The following is a 21,071-nucleotide window of genomic DNA, read 5'->3' on the forward strand; positions in this document are numbered from 1 at the left end:
ACAGAATGTGTCTGAGTCAGCACTGGCCTCCCATTTGCAGCAGTATGCAAATTGCCAGTGGCAGAGTTCAAGTGCATTCAGATATGAGGCTTTTTTCACAACTCATTGTACTTTACATCTTGTATTTCTGAAAATCACTTGCGATTTGTCTACATGATAAGTTTCATAAAAAAGACAGATTTACAGTCAAGTCTACTTCCTTCACGAGTCACTAGAGAAAAGCTTTCGGCTTTTTCTTTCCCTCCGGTCCCCTCTGCATTGTAAATGAAGATAACGGAGAGAACAAGCATATCAGGTAATCTCATCAACTCAAACACAGCAGAAATATAGATGCATATTTTTAACACAAATCCACATCTTTGATGTTTGCTAACTTACTTTCACTCCCAGCCACTTGAACTGGACCACTCTAGAGACTTGTTATTCAACTTAAAATTCAACTTGCCAAAAGAAAGTTATTGCTTATCGGATTTTCCTGAATTGAGAAAGTAATCTTACAGTCGTAATTAATTAGCACTAAGGGCCCAGAGAAGGAAAATGACATGCCAGCTCAGAGCCCAGAACTCAGCCTTGCTTACCTGTCTGTCTCCAGTGCCCTCGCCGCTGAATCCCAGGGCTTCTTGGAAACACAGTGCTGCTCAGGCACCATTCTGTGAGTCTGTAAAGTTTTCACTTTCCTGGGGAAGCCTTATTTGCTGACATAATTTTAAGATCCTATAATTTAAAACCTATGGCGATTATCTTATCTTTCAAAGGGAGCAGAAATTAAGCAAGTTTGTATTGAAGGCCTGTTATGTCCCAGGCATGGTGGTAGCCACAGGATAAATCCCAGTGAACAGGGCCCACAAGTCTTCCCTGAGGGAGCTTTCAGACCTGCTGAGAATAACGGCCCCTATCGTGTCCACAGCACTTCCTCCAATAGTCGTATTTTAGATGACTATTACTGGCCCTATTTTATAGATAAGGAAACCAAGGCACAAAGACACTCAAGTGATAAGGGTCATACAGAATTTAAATCCAACTTCAGGTAGGTAATTCTTAGTGTTGATGACTGCTATTGAAGGGGAGGTTAAGGTGCTGTGGGAGTTTTTACTAATGTACTTTCACCTAATCCAGGTGGTTAGATGAATGCTCGGAAATTAGGCTGGGACTGAGCCAGACAAAGGTTGTCTTTTTCTAGTGTATTCAGAGACCGCAAAGTAGGAGTCCAAAGACTAAAATCAACAGCTGACCATTTGTGTTCGTTGTTTGTCTAATAGGCATGTTTTTAAAATTGTTGAGTTTGAATACTTTTAGGCTGAGCACTCTCTCTAGGTTGTTGTCTTATACTCGGCTCACTTCACACATCTATATTTAGCTACCTTAGGCCTGGCTCCTGTGAGTTTGTTATCCTGATAAATGTTTTCTGGAATCCTCTTCCTTTTAATCAGGAGTCTCTTGGTTGCAAGTAATAATATCACAACTTGACCTGATAGACGAAAGAGGAAATTGACTTATAGGAGATAGGTTCTTTTTGCATAACTGCAGGAAGGGCAGGCTTGACAGCCTCAGGGACAGTCGGAACCAGAAGGCTGGTGCTGCCAGAGATGTCTCTGCATGTGATTTGACTCTCTTGCTGCAGATTTGCGTCCTCAGCATGGTGGGAACATGGCTGCCCAAAGCTCCTAGGCCTTGATCCACTTCCCTAGGGTCCACTTTGGAAGAACCGCAGGACGTTACTGTGTGGTTCACCTGTCCACCCCCGGACCAATTACTGTGGCCAGACCGACAGGGCGTTTTGACCTACCCAGCTTTGGGACAGAAGCAATGAGCTTTGATGATTATAAGCTGGATATTGCTCCCATTATTATCTATCATGTAGAATATTCCCAGTGTTGCTTTTATGTCCATCCACCGGAAGCTGCTTCTCTTGATCAGAGTAATTTGCTTGGCTCACGAAACATTTTCTTTCAGGAGCACATAGTACTGTGCTGAGGATTATAGTATAATGCCCACAAAACATGCCCATCAGTTTGTTTCGTGAAATGGGGTGGTCTGTCCACACTGCTTCCTCAGTCTTCTTATTTACGGGTCCCTTGTGCATAGTCAACACCTTAAAATGCCTCAGAACCTCAGCTTTAAAGACCCTAAGAGCTCCCTTGGTGCAGTAGTTGGGAGATTAGCAAGTTCCAAATCTATGTTTAAACACAAAGGAGAGTGACTCACCTGAGGTCACTGCAGAAGCCATTGCCATGGAGTTTTTTCCTGCGCAGGCTCAAAATAAACAGGCATGACTCATTCCAATCTAACATGGAATCTAAAATGGAATCACATCCTGGCTGGTGTGGCTCAGTGGATTGAGCACCAGCCTGTGAACCTTAAGGCGGCTGGTTCAATTCCCTGTCAGGGCACGTGCCTGGGTTGTGGGTCAGGTCCCCAGTTGGGGGTGTGGGGGAGGCAACCAATTGAAGTTTCTGTGGCACATCTATGTTTCTCTCCCTTTCTTTCCCCCTCCCTTCTCTTTTCTCTGAAAATAAAAAAATAAAATTGTTAAAAAAATAATAAAAATATAAAAAAATAAAACGGAATCGCTGTGTTGAGGCTGAGTCCTGAGACTCTTCTGCGTGTTTAGGGCGAGGTGAGCCACCCTTCCCTTTCCCGTGGAGTTCACTCTTTGGTTTAGGGCAGGACACTGGAGCTAGATGTGTCTGTGTTAAACTCTAGCTTGGCAAGTACCTTAACCTTTCTGCATCTCGATTACCTCAACTCTAAAATGAGGATGATAATAGCACCCAGCACACGGGTCTGTGGTGGACATCCATGTCTAAAATGTGTGACATACCGAGTTCAGCAGCGCACATGGTCAGTGCTCGTTAAGTCTCAGCTGTCATTATTATTGTCATTGTTGTCATGTACCAGCTCCGTCCTTTGGCACAGAGAGCTAAGTGTAACCAGTGAAAGAAATAGGACAGTGTGTTGGACCAGATGCTTCTCAGAGCTTTGATTTTCTCATCCAATTCTTCCACATTTCTGAGAACAAGATAAGAAAGGGAAGGAAACTTCCCAGGCTCCTGCTTTGTGCCACACACCTTCACAGTTGTACTTCGAAGTTTCTGTAATTTTTTTCTCAAATATCTGTCTCAGTAGATACGTAAACATCTGAAGTGCTAGGCTCTGTTCACCTTTTTCACTGCTGGCGCAGAGTGGGTGCTCAATAAGCATGTGTTGAATTCAACTTTGCTTACAACCCCTTGTTCAGGTGGCTACTATTGCATTCTTACTGTTGCAAAAAATGAACGTTTCCAAGCACTACTACTTCTAGTAAGTGGTGGAACCAATCTGAACTCAGATTTTTCTGGCTACTATTCTAGCACCCTTTCTTTTTATTTACAAGTCAAATGATGACACATTGAACCAAATTAGTGATACGCAGATTGCATTTTTAAGTCTTTAGCTGGGAAGTCAGCTCCTTTGCCCCACTGTTGGTTATTCTGGGTATACTGCAGTAGACTTGCAGGCCTGCAGTATAGTATCATTTTCAAATAGAGGCACTTCTGCTCTTCTGAAGGCCATTTGACCCACACCAGAAGGGATAACACCAATGGTTTCCGTTTATAAGACAGTTTAGAACTTTTATTCTAAAAATTTCTGTGAGCATCACTTATTAACCTTCTTGTGTCTTTCTCCTCTCTTTTCAACTGTGATTGTTTAAAGTGGAGGCCACAGGGTCACCTTCACTGTGTGTCCTTCCTTTCATGACTGGCATTTAAGATTAAAGTTTACCAAACTTTGATTTATTTTCCACAAGTCTTTTATGAAGTTCATAATCTAGTCTGCTATATGTTAAAGAAACAGATTAAACAAACAAATAAAAGTCAATCATATTAGTACATGGAAGACAGACGCATAACTAAAAAATACAATATAAATATTGCAAAAAGTGATAAAATAAACTAGTCATGCCGTGGAAGGTACCACCCAGAGGTCCAGAGAAGGATTATGGCATGATTTTTTATTTCATTCTATGTTATATAATCTGTTTAGGAAGAAAGTTGTAAATAAAATAAAATAAAAAGAAAAGAGGTGGGGGAGAGGAGTTCTAGGCTCTTTGTCCCATTTGGGGGAACTAAAAGGGACTCTAATTGAGACATAATTCTAGCCCTAAAAAATAAGTCACAACTCAACAGCTAAAGGTAATCAAAGTCATCCAGGGGTACTAGGCTGCAGTCTCAGGATATTGCATGAATGGGTTAACTCTCTCAGGTGGTAAACCAACAGGGAGTTGATGAGAAGGGATGAGATTCTTACCTAATCTAGTAAGAGCCCTGGCTGGTGTGGCTCAGTGGATTGAATGCCAGTCTGTGAACCAAAAGGTCTTCTGTTCGATTCCATCAGGGCACATGCCTGGGTTGCAGGCTAGGTCCCAAGTTGGAGCGTGTGAGAGGCGACCGATTGCAGTATCTCTTGCACAATGGTGTTTCTCTTCCTCTCTCCTTCTTTTCACCTCTCTCTAAAAATAAATAAAAAAATTTTTTAAAAGAAAAGAAAAGGCTAGGCATAACCTGATCATTATCTACTGTATTGTTACAAATCTCACAGGAGCCTGTTGAAGACAGGGTATGTCAATATGCCCCAAAAGGAGACGAGGATGAGGGTGGGGTAGGGTTAGGGTTGTCAGTATGCCAACATTCCCAAGGGAGCAAATGCCCTGTCCAAGTAATTGTTCCCACCAACCCTATAGAAGAGTTATGAATGTGAGTTTATTATAGATTGATTCTATTTATTATCATCATTAATATGTTTATTAAATATTTGTTATTTGCCAGGTACCATGCTAAGTGTTTTTCATGTATTGCTCCATTTAATTCTTTCAGCAACCCATTTTTTTCCCCATTTTATAGATGAGGAAACTAAAGCTCCTTATCTTCAGACAGCTTACCTATCTGCCATCTTTGTGTAGACCTGCCACGTGGGTTTCTCTTAGATATTTACCAAGGGCCAGAATAAACCCATCCCCTCTCCCTTCCAAGTCAGTCTCTCTCCATGTCCCCTGCACTGTCCAAACTGTCCTTAGAGTAAACTATCATATGATAATTCCCCTGTGTATATTTGCCTGTAAAAAAGCAAATGGTGGGAGGCAGTCATAAGCAGTCTGGTCACACTTCAGTTAATTTTTCTTTAGTTATGCACCAGTTTCCTATATGTTTTTCATGGGGGGTATTTGTTTGTTTTATTTTAAATATTTTGTTGTTCTATTACAGTGTTTGTTTTTAGAAAGGGAGGGAGAAAGAGACAGAGAGAAATATCAATGTGAGAGAAAATCTACAACTCAGGCACATTCACTAAGTGGGAATCAAATCAGTGACCTTTCAATTTGAGGGACGACACCCAACCAGCTGAGTCACGCTGGCCAGGGCAGGTTCCTATCTTTTGATAGTTTGCTTCCCTCCTAAGTTTAGACTCTGCACTTCTCTGTGGGGTTCAGGACCGACTTACCTTTTTATCTCCTAGTCACTTTAATGAATGTATTTTTGCCTCTAATTGAGTATCTTAAGGTGGGGTTCTAATATCAAGATTTTGAACTCTGAAAGGATTTAATATTGAGTGTAAATGTAAATATAGGGATTACTGATGTGATAGGAAAGGAAAAAACTTGTCTAACCAACCTCCAAGGATATCTAATAGGCTTAACACCTGACAGATCTGAAAGGGTCACAAACATTTGGAAATGACAAGCTTGCATTCATTTCTCAGAGTTAGTCCAGATGGATGAATAGAACTTTCATGCCCCATGTGTTGGTCATTTTCGTAGGAGACCAAAGCCCTGTTAAATAGTGCTTGACTACTAAAATTCTGAAGTATCCTTGAGTCCTACAGTGCTGCTAACTTGTTCTGTCTTTCCTATTTCAGGAAGATATCTCCCAGGTGGTTAGTCAAGATATGGTGGCAGATGAGCAGCAGGCACTGGAGTGCTCAACTAATAACGTACGTAACTTATACTTTAGGTTTCGCTCTACTGGGATGTTGTGCGTTACAGACAGTTTCCAGAAGAAAAGGAGGTGGTTGCAATGAAATCAGATCCTTTATTACTTGGCAGGAAGTTATAGTATGTCTTGCAACCTGAAGTCAACCTACATCTGTGTCATCAGTTCTGTGCCAGGTGTATGGAAATATCCTCTGTACATCTCCCAGTACCAACACCCTAAACTGGTGTTTAAAAGTGAGGCATAGCCCTGGCTGGTGTGGCTCAGTTGGTTGGAGCATCCTCCCATTGGCTGAAGGGTTGTGGGTTCAATTCCCCATCAGGCCACATGCCTCAGTTGTAGGTTCAGTCCCTGAATTGGGCGTGTGTGGGAGGCAATTAATTGATGTTTTTCTCTCACGTTGATGTTTCTCTCCCTCCCTCTCTTCTTCCCTTCCTCACTCTCTAAAATTAATGAGTATATCCTCAGGTTAGAATTTTAAAATTTTTAATAAATAAAGTGAGGCATGCCTGAAAATACACTTGCACTTAAATCTGAGAGCACCATGTTTTACATAACATCATAAATAAAAATGTTAAATGGGGGAACTTGTAGTTTTGTAAACTTTAGTGTACTTGTATTTTGAGTTTCACTTCTCTTAAAAAATGATAAACTTATATCTGTCACATTTTGGTACTTTGGTTTCTGTTGAGTATTTTAAGTCCTGATTCTCATTTCTATATGTTTATCTTTTAGTGCTGCTAAAATTTACATTATTACTATATTGATTATTTTTATGTTTAAGAAACTTTGGATTACTAGAGCTTACAGAAAATATGTGATATTTCAAAACTTGCCAAAGAAAATGCCTTTAAAAAGTCTTCCAAAACCATGTGCTAGAAACCTAAATAAAAACAAGTAAGTACAGAGAGAAACTTAAAAATAACCTAATTCAGTTCAACTGAAAACCTGTAAGCAATTATTTTTTAAAGTTTAAAATCACATTTTTTACTTCATATATTTGCAAATACTCTTTATGTGTTAACACTTTTTATACTGCCACCTATTTCAAGGTACAGATCAAACATGTCTAAAATTTTATAACTAGCATTTTAGAGGTGGGGCAAATCCTAAACATCATCTGGTCTTTTCTTTATCCTGCTGAAGAATGATCACTTCTAAAGCATTATCCTTTGGGGAAGCGATGATAAGCCTTTTCTATGGCTGCAGAAGAGAACCGGCCCAGAGATCAGTGGGGAACAGCTGCAGCAAGGCTGTGTCAGCTCATTATGTACAGAGAACTTGCCGGACATTCAAGCTGTGCCAAGGCAGAAGGAGCTTCCTTGTGGAAATGGAATTTTCCATCCCTGAAGGTTTTCAATCAGAAGCTGGCTGATCGTTTATTAACATGTTACCAAAGGACATAAAGACATTCATAGCTATTATTAACTGAATTCCTAAGTTTTTTCTGGCACAGTGTTAGGTTTATTGATGTAGTTTTATTTAATCTTCACATTTATCGTGCAAAGTATAAAGGTATTGCCACCAGTTTATAGATGAGGGTAAGGAGTTAAGGGACTTGCCTGTGGCCACCAGCAAGCTTAGTAATTCATATCTTCGAGTAGTAATTTTTTTCCGCTATCATGAAGACCTGATGGAGTGTAGACCCTTTCCCCAGAAAAATACTGATAAGTATACTTTTGATACAATCACAGAGATTTTATAGTTTCCAGAATTTCCTCTGTGTACCTCTTAGAAACCCATTCTGGATTAAGAGTCCATGGTTTAATTTTAAGAAATAAGTCTCTCAACTTTAAAAAAGAACAACAACAAAAAAAAGAACCATGCTTGGGCTCCACACCCCTAGGTGCCAAATCATGTGGTCTAGGATGGGGGTTCCAGTATCCATACGTTTTAAAAGCTCTCTAATAGTTCCTGTTATGAAGACAGGGTTGAAAACCACTGGTTTAGTTAGGTTGGATGACTTATAAAGTCCATTCCAACTCTCATATTTGAATGTAGTAACATTCAACAGCAAATCCTACCTTTCTTACCTTTAATACCTGATAGCTTGGTTTTGTGTCAGTGCGTGAGTCACAGGGAGCATATGGTTCATCTACTGCCTCTAAATATACTTTCTTGAGTGTTTTCCTTGATTTCTGTTGACCATTTCCTATTCTTCCATTTGAATTCAAGTCTACGAGTATCTATTGGTAACCTATTATACACAGTGAAATGGGATGGTACATAGAACTGGGATAGAAATGTGAGCAACAAACATTCCCTGCTATTCATAAAAGTCATACTGTAGTGATTGCTGTCTCTTGTGCTTTCCTGTTTTAAAATTCACATGGTTTTTTTCATAAAAGAGCTCTGTAGCTTGCCTTCAGCTTTGTTATCAGTGTTCTTCTGTGAGACGATACACAGTGGAAGTTGGACAGAAGTCCTGTATGAGTTAAGACTAGGCTCCTTCACTGCAGGAGGTTCCCCTTTTACCTAGCAGTTGGGATGTGATCAGTTGGAGAGTGATATGGTATCACGGATCCAAGACCCTCTTATACTATTGCTATACTGTTCTTATTGGATTGCTCTGTCATCCTCAAAACAGGGCATTTTTGGGTCTAAGATGACCAGGTAGTACCATTCCATCCACTTTCCAGCTAAGAAGAAGGGAAAGGTGTGATCCTCCTTGAGAGAACAATCTGAAAAGTATGTAGTTCATGTCTGTTTGCATCGCATTGACCAGGACTTCCTTTGTGGACACATCTAGCATCGAAGAAGCTGGGAAAGGTGATTTTTAGTTATCAGATAGCAAGGAGGTTTCATTGTTCCGTGTTCTGGTAGTAACCCCTTATTTGTCATTATTCCGCTTCCCTCTTTTTAAAAGTATTGAAAATATCTATTTTGATAAGTCTTTTTATTAGTGGACAGTCATTATTAAATGATGATGATAGAAAAACTACAGGAAAAAAGAGAACATCTGTTTGATATTGCCTAGCGGCTGTTTGATAAACACTTTAAACTGGTAGATTCTTCAACTACCAACTTTCACCTCTTCCTCTAATGAACTGTGCAATTTCAGATATGTCACCTGATGTTTGTTGAAGTCTCAAGATTTTTCTCATGATTAAATGAATTCATGGATGTAAAAGTGTTTTTGAAAACTGGAAAGCACAATACAGAAATACAATGGGTGGTATTGTTTTAGTTGTTACATACTGCACAGTGCCTTGTGCTGAGGCATTGCCTCCCACTGACAGAATCTTCAGGTGTTATTGTTCTGGAGCAGTTACCTTGATCCTATTTCTAGACTCCAGGGACAACCTGGTGCTTCAGTGCCTCCACCAGAATCTTCCAGCTGGGGATGGGTTCCCTGGCTAACTACAGATCCAGAAGGCAGGTCAGGTCACTACCTATATTTCTTAACTGCCTGTTAAGCAAGCATGGAGTCCTTTTGGTTTTTCTTAGTTTCCTAATATTAACATTCATTGATGGTACCATCAACAATAATCCAGAATTGTGAGTTAATTTTCTAAAGCTCACCTAGCAAAGGTCTCTGTACCTTCATTGAATTACACATTCATTTCCTGCTCTGAGTTTCCATGTTTTCAATTTTGTGCTTCTATATGCATTTATTCCCCCATTCATTCATTCATCAAACATCGATGGAGGTCCTACTATGTCCCAAGCATTGGAGACCAAAGGTAAATAAGGTGTAGTTCTTTCAGGTGACTTAAACATAATTGGTGTACCTGGCATTTAGTAGGCCTTCAGCAGATGTTTGTTGTCCTTCCTTCCTCTCATGTTGCTCAATTAACATACCTAATGCATCACTGACTATTCTGAGTGTGTCCAGAAGAGATGGGTGGTGTTGTATGCTCAGAACATCTGCAGCCCAGATTCTTTTTCAATGGGCACAGCACGAATTTATGGACTTCGTTGATTTCATCAGAATGAGGAGAAATTGTAAAAATTTTGATTTTGCTTCCCAGCCCCAGCTTCATATACACACCACAATAATAGAGTATCTTCCCTTTTTATCCTCTCCCCCTTCCTTGATCCATTCTTCACCAAAGCATTTTAGACTTAAAGTTCAATAGGAAAGCATGGGGAATGGGACAGGTGTCATCCTAACCTTCTCTTGCCCACCCCCCCACTCTAAGTTCTCAGAAGACATTATTGGAGTGCTCTATTGTTTTGCTAACAACACATCAATTTTAAAGTCTTTCTCCTCTCTGACATTTATCAAATTGTCCTTCCTTTTGTAGGCTGTCAGCCAGATGAAACAGCAAAAATATTCGACAAAAGTCTCCTTCAGTTCACAAGAGATACCTTTAGCACCAACTCCATCATACCATTCAACAGATGCAGACTTCACAGGTATGATATGGTTTTTTCTCTGAGCAGAATTGAACTGACTCATCATACCTTAAAAAAGGAAGGGATCGTGATGTCCTGAAAAGAGCACTGGAGTAGGAGTCAAGAAGCTTGGCTTTGTGCCCCTCCTCCACTTCCTTAGCTTTGAGACTTGGCCAGGTCATTTTTACTTTTTCCACCATTTTCCTTATCTCTGTTGCTTATTGAATATACAAGTACTAGAACAAAAAAGGCTCTCAGTAAATGCTGTTTGAATCTGAAGCTTACAAATTATTCTCTAACCTCTCCAAAAGAGTGTTTAGTTCATGAGTAATATCTCTTAAAAGTCATATTGAGCCAAATTGTCAGCCTTGCATATGTGGATGTAAGCTATTTGAAGACTGTTAATTTTCAGTACTTAAAGAAATTGGTATTCACTCTCTCTCTTTGAATTCCTGGCTTGAATTATGATGACTGGTGGTTAAAAATAGAACTTCAAAATTAATAATGGAAAAAAGAGAGAAAGACAAAATGAATAATGAGTATTTCCATTTTGTTTTTACACTTTATAAGTCAGTAAAAGGGAAAAAAGAGGACTATTTACAACACCATTCTCACCACCGGCAAAGCATAAATTTAACAGGCCTGACATCTTATGGTATTTGTCTTTTACATATTTTTCATAAATATTAACTCATAAAAAATATAACAAGTAGACAGTATTCTGAAGAACTGGATTTTTACTAAAATACCTGATAGATGTGGTCAGCAGATGACCCCTGGCTCAAATTTGGCTCACCCTCTGTTTTTATATGGTCTGCAAGCAAAAATGGTCTTCACGTTTTTTTTAAGGTTGAAAACATTGAAAGAATATTTAATGAAAATTATGTGAAATTCACATTTCAGTGTCCATAAATAAATTTTTATTGAAATACTCATTTGTTCACATCTTGTCTCTAGCTGCTTTCATACGATAAGGATAATGCTGAGTGGTTGCGACAGAGACCATATGTTTTATAAAGCCCACAATATTTACTACCTGGCCTTTTACTGGAGAAGTTTGCTGACCTTGATGCAGACCAACTGAGTTTTGATCATATATAGCACATATTTACACCTCAATAACAGAAATGAATCATTCTGCAGTTTAATCTGTGGAAATTTGCTCAGTCAGTCACCTACTTACCAAGCATTTATTGGGGACTTGTATGTACGAGGCTCTGGGCTGGGTTCTGTGAGAGAAATAAATACCCAGACTGAGTCAAGCCTGGCTGGGGTGAAGCAAAGGTGGAGGAGGGAAGGAAGTGCCATCTCCAGCATCTCTTAATATGTTTTTGCTCTCTTCTCACTCAAGAAACTAAACTAGTCATTTACAAAAGGAGTATAAACTTTTTAAAGCACCCATGAAATGGCTGTGCATTATTTTTATTGTTAGTAAATGAGAAATGAAGTATGAAATACATGTGCTGCAAAAACATCTAGAGACAAATCAGGTTTATGACATTCTACTTCTAAAACAGCATTATTTTTTTTTTTTATTGTAAGTGAATTTGTGTCCCTAAGTTTCCCATGCTTCACCAAGAGGCCATTAGATTCATCAATTCCATGTGGTGAAGAACAACAACTGTATGAATGGTACAACATGCCAGACCTGGGCAAGGTACCTCACACACATTTAATTCCTCTAACAGCCAGTTAGATGGTGGTTCCAGCATTTTTTTGATGAGGAGCGAGACTTCAGTTTCACCCACCTGTTAGTTTCCTTCCTGGGAACTCAAGTTCAAACCTGTGCTCATTTGTCCCAAAGACCATGACTATTGCTCAGTCAGAGCAGAACCCCCACAGATTTACCAAGAGCCCATTTCCTTTTGTTCTATATGAGGATTAGCAAACTTTTTCTGTAAAGAGCCAGAGAGATGGTAAATATTGAAGGCTTGTGGGACATATGGTCCCTGTTGCCACTACTCGACTCTGCCATCGTGTCATGTGACAGCAGCCATAAACAAGATGTGCATGAATCAGTGGGGCTGTGTTCCAATGCAGCTTTATTTATGGACATTGAAGTTTGAATTTTGTATAATCTTCACATGTGCTGAAATACTGTTTTTCTTTTTCCAACATTCTGAAAATGTAAAAACGATATTTTTTTGCCTTTTTGCTTTATTTTTATTATTGGCACTACTACAGATGTCCCCATCTCCACCTCTTTGCCCAACTCCATCTAGGCCCACCTACCCCCTCAACCCCCCCAAAAAAGCATTCTTGGCCCTCAGACCATATCTAGTCATTCGACTGGCCCTTGCTTCTACATAGGTTTAAGGAGCTTTGTGGGTCTCAAGTTGGCCCCAGTGCATTAGTTGCAGCTGACCAGCAGATGGGGCCCTCTGTTATTAGCCCAGCCCTTTACTAAATTATATTGCAATGTAAGAATCAATACTCATGATGATCATTCTTTGTTATTTAAAAAAAAAGTGAAAAAAGACATCTCTGGAGACTATTATTTATATGAGATTCTCTTGAAAATTGCATTTTGACAGTTTTGATTTTTCAATGGGTTAGGTTTAGTGATCTGGAAAATATACATATGTGTAGAATTTATGCTAGATAAATGGGTATTATTAAAAATCTTTCCTTAGCCTCTAAATTTTTTCTAAAAGAATGGTTTTAAAAAGTATTTCTAAAACAGCAATAATACTTTAAATAAGTTTTTCATTTATGAAGCCAGCAATTAATTTTTCAGCTGTTTTAATACTTCTTTTTTACTATATATACATTTCGGATAATTTTTAGGTAATTGTTGCTTTTTTTCAGTTGCATCGTACTCTATGGTGTATTTTAAGACTGAAAATTTTTCAAGCTAAAACAGATTATTGGGGGTGGTGTAGTTTTTGTTTTAATCTCAGAGGTGTCATAGGAATGTCATGTTTCATCCCTGGGTGAATGGGCACTAATGACGCAGCTTTTTCCTTCATGGTACTTGGCAGAAAAAGAGTAAGGTGACAAATACACGCAAACTGTGCGCTCCCCAAAGGTGCGAGCTGAGCTTCATCTCCTACTTGCCAGTCATTCCGTGTTCAATGCTTCCCCAGGTGCTTTCCAGGCTCCTCTATCAGTGGACCCTGCCACGTGTCCCATCGTCCCCGGCCAGGAAATGATTATAGAAATATCCAAGGGACGTTCAGGGCTTGGTCTCAGCATTGTGGGAGGAAAAGACACACCCTTGGTAAGTTTCTAGATGTGACATATATGCACTGTGACAAAATCTGTCTTGAGCGTCATTATGGCCATGTGTCCCTTTATAGAAGGGTTGGTTTTTTTCATGGTATGGAAAAAAGTATAATTATAGACGGTTGTGTATCCATATTCTGGGCAACTTTCAAATGTTTCTTAGTGCTTAATATTCGCCGGGATTTTCTCCGTCTATAATGCTGAATATTTTTTATAAATGCTTATCAGATCAACAACACCATAGCTGCATTTAGAAATATTATAACAGCTTTTAGAATGGTGCCTGGATATACAAAGTGTAAATATAAATATGTATTATTGTTATTATTATCATTATTATTATTTAAAGGAATGCTAGATAGAAGTATACATCAATTATAGCCCAGAAAGTTAGGCTTTGCTTTATTCTGACCATGGTTTCACCTACTCCTAAGGTTTTCTTAAAAATTGGTCTAGAGTGTTAGTTTTTGTTTGGATGATAGGTCTTTGATTATTTAATACCTTTTGATTGTCACTAATCAATAGTGCCATTAAAATGTAAAACTTTATGGGTTTTGATTTACTCAAAATGTGATTAATCAGTGCATACCTATTTGAATAGTAATGTATGCATAATATACAAAGTTATATTGACAGAAAAGGACATAAAGTGAAAAATAAATATCCCTTTGCCCTAGACGTGCCCTCTACCCCCTCCCCCAACTCTAACCAGGGCCTCTCCCTAGAGACAATCACTCTTATTAATGAAGATGTTTTTAAATGAATATTTTGCTATTTCTTTTGCCTATTTAGTAAGGAGTAAGTTGTATATGCCAGATTTACAAATAAAGTATAATATGATCAATAAAGTTATTCTATCCATCTATGGCAGGAACATAATATTGAGAGGTGAGAAGATCCTATTCGATTTTTCTGTAACAAATATTAGGCCCCTAGAGCACTAGGCAACTGGAACACAGTGGATGCTACAGAAACATGAGTCTCAATGCCTTGCACATGCTTTCTGGTCATGGTCCTTCTCTTGCTCTATGGCCTGACCTGGAGAATCCTGATGTTCTATTCGACCCTACCAGTGAAGCATCTGACCTGAATGTGCCCAGAGGCTTGTGTTTATTTAGTAAAAGATTTCATCTCCTTCAGTTTAATGAGAGATTGGTTAAAACTTTTTTCCAGAGTTCAGGATAACTTATTTCCTGAATTGTTTTCCCCTTTCCCTCTGCAGGCAGGAACTGCTATGTGTGGCTTTCTGCATGTATGGTGATGTTTCTTCACCTGAATTTAACTAGCTCAACAGCCAGCTTTAGCTCCAAGCCCTTTCATGGGTCTTTGCCTTCTTAAGGCTGCAGAACTTCTCTACATTTCTCATGTCTCACTTGGAATGCTATCTGTTCAGTTTTTGTTGTCAAGAAAAGGAAAAGGGGTAAACTCTTCCTTAAGTTTCCCGTTTAGTGATTTGATCTAGGCTATATTTTTTAAATTGTATTTTTAATAATGCCTCCTAATTATATGTGACCTGGTCTTCGAACAGTTCATAGAAACACTTTGGTCAGCCCTCTAGCCAGCTCCTAATATGGGCAGGAAGTAACACACCATCAACATAGCCCCAGAGCAGACCATGGTGCCCCCAACCTGCATATGCAATCCAGCCTCTGAGGCTCTGCTCCCCTCCCCTCACATTGCTCCCTCCTGCCCTCTTCCCTCCTCCTCCCCTGCCTTCTTCAAGATTCTTTACCCTCTGTAGGATGTCTTGTCCAGCTTCTCCAGCTTCCATGATCTCTTTTCTACTGGTGGTTGACTGACTCTTCACTCCTCTTTTAGCTCTCAGTACTATTTTTCTCTCTACCATTTACCAGCTGGGACCGGTTCCTTACTCTCTCAGTGCATTTCCTGGTCTATCAGTGGGGATAGTCATACCATATAGAGTTGCTAGAAGGATCAAAGAAATGGCCAATTATGGTGCTTAGCCTGATGCCTAGTACATATAAGCAATTACACATGACCTATACCTTCTCCAAGCCTGTTGCCATGTGTACGAAGTAAGCTTAACAGTCCCCACACTCTAGGTTGTGGTGAGGATCAGAGACATTATAAACAGTAGAGAATTTTATTATATATATATATATATATATATATATATATATATATATTATACTAAGGGCATTGGGGTTGTATTCAAAATCTACTGGTTGATCCTGAACATTGCTTCTGTCTCCCTTCCAGGGCCTGTTCTCTCATTTTCATAAAGAGATGTTTCTGAATGTTAAATAATTTAATTTTTATAAGTAAAGCCATATTTGCTGTGAATCAAAGAAAATTCTATAGTGACTCTTTCATAATCAAAAAGGAACCCTGTGATTATTTATTTATTGCAAATTTGTCTCTTTATACTGCTTAAAATAAGGCAGAACTAGATTTCCCGTAGGAAATCAGAAGACTTTAGTCAGCATGTGTGGCCCAGCTGAACGAGTTTGTTAGTTTGTTAGCTGATGTTATTACTATGGTTTTGTTGTGTGTGAGTTGATTAGAAAACCTAAAGAAGCAGTGCCTGTGCTGCTCTTGGGTCTTGAGTGTTGCATACGTTTGTGCTATTGGCTGCCGGCCTGAGGGTCCCCGCTGCTCAGCATCACCTCCTGCACCCTGGGTGTTTTGATGGAGGCTGTTCACTAAACACTACACCCTGCTTCTCTTGCCACCATGAGGCAGCCAACAATTGTTTTCTTTAAGAGCATCTTGAGGTTCATAATATATAGTCCCACCTTTTGAGACTATAAATCCCATTGTCCTTGGAAGGCTAAACACCACTTTAAAATGAAAAATGGGACACAGCTTTTATTTCCTAACCTCGGGTACCTCATCAAAAGCTATAAATTAGACTCACACTAATATATAGGCATGTCATTTTGGTGAGGCTGAACAGTGTGAGGGTGGAAGGTGCTTTAACAAATAAAACCACTATTTATCACAATGAAGATCCCCCCCTCCAACCCATGCCCAAATTTTGACCAGGGACGAGCGGCCTAATTGGCACTTCAGTTTACATTATCCACTCAGGTCCTGGGAGGCATCTAGACAGAAGGACATTAGCAAACCAAGAGAAAAGCATATGAAAGGAAATTGTGGACAATGTTGAGTGAGACCCACTCTCAAAAGTACCTTTGCACTTGCCCTGGCACACTTGATTGTGTGATGCATCCTTACGTCAGCTCTAGTGCCGGGAAAGAGAACGTTTGGCATGCTGGTGACCCTTCTTAAGCATCTGCTCCACCCCTCCCAGTTAGGGTTTCTCTGCCCTCTTTGTTGTGTGTCCAACAGATATTTTTGCTGTCATGAGTAGAATGAAGCCTCTGGGACTTGGTCTTGACACCGCATCAGTCCTATCTGCTATAAATAGTGTCTCTGGAGCCAAGACAGATGGTTTCTCAGATCACAGAGGGAGATCTCATTTAGGATCCCAATGTATTTGCAGAAGGTCATCTAACCAGACTTTTTAAAATACCAAGATAATGACGAGGGGGAGCCTCCTGGGAAGGTTTACGAGTACACCTGGACCCAATCCTCAGCAACAAACTCTGCCTCTGTTGTTCCAGTCTTATGATGTGCTCCCCGGTCTGCCTTTGGTGAGAACGGCTTGTCTGTGATAGGTTACACATGTTTGCTCAAAGGCTGCCCTTTGCTTAGTGCTAAGAATACAAAATTGAGTGAAAAACCCTGTCTTCAAAGAGCTCACACATTTCATTCAAGTTGATTCTACTGCCTTTAATGTTTATGGGCTAATATAGGGGGTCAACCAATGAAAAAATCATAATAGGGACTATTAAAATAGGGACTTCCTCTGGAAAGTAGAATAAAGTAGAGCTTAGTACGCACTTTATAGATTTAATTAATGTAAGCTAGTTTTTATATGTTTCTTGTAAGCCAATGTGTTGGTCTGTTTGGGTTGCTGTAACAAAATATCACAGACTGGGTGGCTTATAAACAATAGACATTTATTTCTCATAGTCCTGGAGGCTGGAATCCAAGATCAGGGTGCCAGCATGGTGACTGAGGGCCTTCTGGGTTGCATGCTTCTCGTAGCCACATGTGGTAAAAGGAGCACGGGAGCTCTGGGATCCTCTTTTATAAGGGCACAAATCCCATTCGTGAGGGCTTTGCTCTTATGACCTATTCATCTTTCAAACATTCCCCCTCCTAATACTATTACACTGAGCATTAGGATTTCAGCTTATGAATTTGAGGGGAAATACAGCCAGGGAACCAGATAAGGCACTTTGCAAAGAGGTAGTATATTAATTCATATTTTTATTTTCTTCTATCCAACTATCCATCCATCCTTTAACCCTGGCTTCCCCTGCTGCTTTTTGGTCTTGGAGTGGTCATCTGCATGAAATCTTTGCACATTTTCTGCCAAATGAAAGACTGAAGACTCTTACCTCTTATGAAGATTGCACCATATTCCTTAAAGCTCTCCCTGAAGCCCTTAATGCCCTCTCCTCAGACACATTTGCTTGCCAATTAGAAGTACATCTCTGTTGTTCTCAGCCTTGGACATTCTAGAGAAGAGAAAAAAATACTTAAGAAATTAATCTTTTAGAGTTTTAGCAGACTTGAATTGTTCTTGGGATTGAACAAATGAAGTGGAGAACGAATGAGGAAAGGTTCTCCAGGATCCTCACTCTGTGCATTTTGCTTTCTTTGGGTCGTCGTCGTCGTCGGCAGCCGTCCGTCTCGAGAGACGATGGTGTAGCTTCTTAAGAGTCTATCTGCACCGCCGAGAATGGCTGTGCAGTCCGACTCGGGAGTGACATGGTATCTGTCTCCTCCCGTGTTGAATCGACATCTTGCGATGACGCTGAAGCTACAGAGCCTGGGCAGGGTAATATGGAGGGTCTGCTGTTGCCCATGCAGCAGACCCCCCCTCTCTTCGCAGCTGAAGGGTCCAAGGGAAAGACGGAGTCGATACAGCTTGGGTTCAGGTGCGCCGCAGGAGTTGCCAGTGTTGACTACAACGTCAAACCGCCTTAGGGACTCCGGCTCCGGATTTTCTGTCGGGGTTTACTCCCTTAGCCTTTCCCCTGAAGAGGTATGCCGCAAGGCAGCGGAGGTTTTTTGGAGTCAGAGTTTTCCTTCTCTGAGAAATCATACATTAGTGCTCTGTTTCTTTGGGTACCATTTCTAAAAGTCCCAAACTTGAGACAATGTGTTCTGTCAAACCCAGCAGACAGCGCAGCAGAGTAATGGTGCTGATTCTGTGGCATCAGCATCCCAGATCTTTAACTGAACTCTTCTAAATCTGCTTCTTCATGTGTAAAATAGTGATGACAAAATCTACCTCTTGATGTTGGTACAATATATAAATTAATTAAAATAAAGCATATGAAGGGCCCTTGCCAGTATGGCTCAGTTGGTTGGAGCATCGTCCCGTACACCAAAAGATTGTGGGCTTGATCCCAGGTTGGCACATACCTAGGTTGCAGGTTCCATACCCAGTCAGGGCACATACGAGAGGAAAAATATCGATGTTTCTCTCTCTCTCTCTCTTTCTCTCTCTCTCTCTCTCTCCCCTTCTCTCTCTCTCTCTCTCTCCCCCCCCACCCTTCCTCTCTCTCTTTCAAATCAATAAGCATATTTTTTAAAAGAATATAAATGATTTTTTCCAGTGCCTCTCTATACTGAGTTCAGTTATTATTATTATTATTATTAAACAGTCATATTAAAATAGATCCTTAGCCCTGGTTGGAGCATTGTCTTATAACCTAAAGGTTGCAGGTTCATCTCCTGGTCGGGGCACATACCTCCGTTGCAGTTTTGATCCCCAATTCAGGTGCCTACGATTCCCAGTCCAGGCACATGTGGGAGGCAACCTATTGATACTTCTCTCTCCCATCAATGTTTCTCTCTCTCCCTTAATCTCTCTAAAAGCAATGAAAAAAATGTCCTGAGGGTACTAAATATATAAATAAATAGCCAGTCAATGCTTTTTAAAAAAGAAGTAGATCCTTAGCTCCATTCCTCTGTGTCTTTGGTATGTTACCTGTAGACTGAGAAACATGACTTCATTTCTAGATAATTAGATATTTGTTTTTTAGCATGAAAATTTTATAAAGTGATTCAGGCACTGTTCTTAATATGTAATTAATATGTATCATTTCATTTTATCCTCACAACAATCCTATTGGAAAGCGTTGTTCCCCGTTACAAATGAGGAAGCTGAGGTGCACATTAAGTTAGGTAACTTCTCCAAGGACATAATACTAGCATTTGGTCTATATGGGGTTTATTCAGACCACCTGACTCCAAAGCCACATGCTGTGTGCCTCTTTTCTAGTGCTACCACTTTGTGTCACCAGTCTTGTGTAAAACAGTGTTACTCATCTCGTCTAGTGGACGCTGAGCTCCTTGAGAACAGACCCGTTTTATTTCATTTTGTGTCTTTAGTACCCTCCACAGTGCCTTACACCCTTAAGAATACGACTCTCTGTCCAGCCTCTCTGAATACCAGCCATGCTGGCTTTATTCAGTCCTTTAATGAAGTCTTGCTCCCACCTAATGCGAGGCTTCTGCATGTGCTGTTAGATCTGTACGGAGTACTTCTCTGATCAGTTTTAACTATAGCTAGAGTGTCCAATTCATTGCTGGGCATGATTATGTGGTTAAAAGAACGTAGCTGAAACCACATCATTTGAGAAAGAATAGAACAGAATGGAAAAGGGAAGACCAAAAAGACAGCAATGACTTCTGCACACATAGAAGGTCATCTTAGAAATGTAGCAAAGATCAATTCAGGTGCTCCCAAAGGAGCTCACTGAAGAGCAGATTTTACTGATTATAAAGAAGAACTTTTTGAACATCAGCTGACCAAAGCTGAAATGAACTGCCTGAAGACAGTAAGTGCCCCTTTCAGGAACTGTTTTGACAAAGGCAGGCAGCCATTTTGCAAGGATATTATAATTATTAGGCTTTGTTACATTTAAAACATTTTTTCAAAATAATAGTATAAGGAAATTCATTCTTTCTGTTTTTATATTCCCATCTCACAAATTGTTTTATTTATTTTTATTTTTAGAAGGGAAGGGAGGGAGAAAGAGAGAGAGTGAGAAACATTTATGTGAGAGAGAAACGTCAATCCGTTGCCTCTCGCATGCCCTGACCCAGGAACCTGGTCCACAACCCAGGCATGTGCCCTGACTGGGACTCAAACCAGCGACCTTTTGGTCTGATGGACAATGCCCAAGCCACTGAGCCACACCAGTCAGGACTCTCACGGATTCTTTTAAACTGCAAAGTCTTGTGTTGTTTTATTAGAGAATAAGGCCTAATCATTGTTTTTGTTTTGTTTTATGGATGCTTGGAAAGATGAGTTTAAAAATATAAACCCTAGTTGCTATACTTGGATTGTTCTTGTAGGCCTGGAAGTAAGCTTGTCTCTTTGTAAGAGGAAAACAATTAGACCAGGGTATTCATTTGTGTTGTTTCTATAACCTTGGTACCATCCCATTGTAAATGGGATTCCCAGGGTAGATTTTAAAATCTAGGTATTCTTAATAT

At 39.9% G+C, this 21,071-nt stretch overlaps 1 protein-coding gene across 1 annotated transcript in view; it reads left to right on the top strand.

Annotated features, from left to right (window-relative positions):
* The window catches only part of PATJ (PATJ crumbs cell polarity complex component), a 319,938-nt gene that overhangs the window by 228,380 nt on the left and 70,487 nt on the right, over positions 1-21,071 (top strand). Inside the window, exons 32-34 of the mRNA XM_090269550.1 lie at positions 5,890-5,964; positions 10,211-10,322; positions 13,388-13,521. Coding sequence (XP_090125676.1) covers positions 5,890-5,964; positions 10,211-10,322; positions 13,388-13,521 — 321 coding nt within the window. The remainder of the gene's footprint in view (positions 1-5,889; positions 5,965-10,210; positions 10,323-13,387; positions 13,522-21,071) is intronic.

Source organism: Furipterus horrens, unplaced genomic scaffold (assembly GCF_987537825.1).
Source record: "Furipterus horrens unplaced genomic scaffold, mFurHor1.1.pri manual_scaffold_3, whole genome shotgun sequence".
Taxonomy (NCBI): domain Eukaryota; kingdom Metazoa; phylum Chordata; class Mammalia; order Chiroptera; family Furipteridae; genus Furipterus; species Furipterus horrens.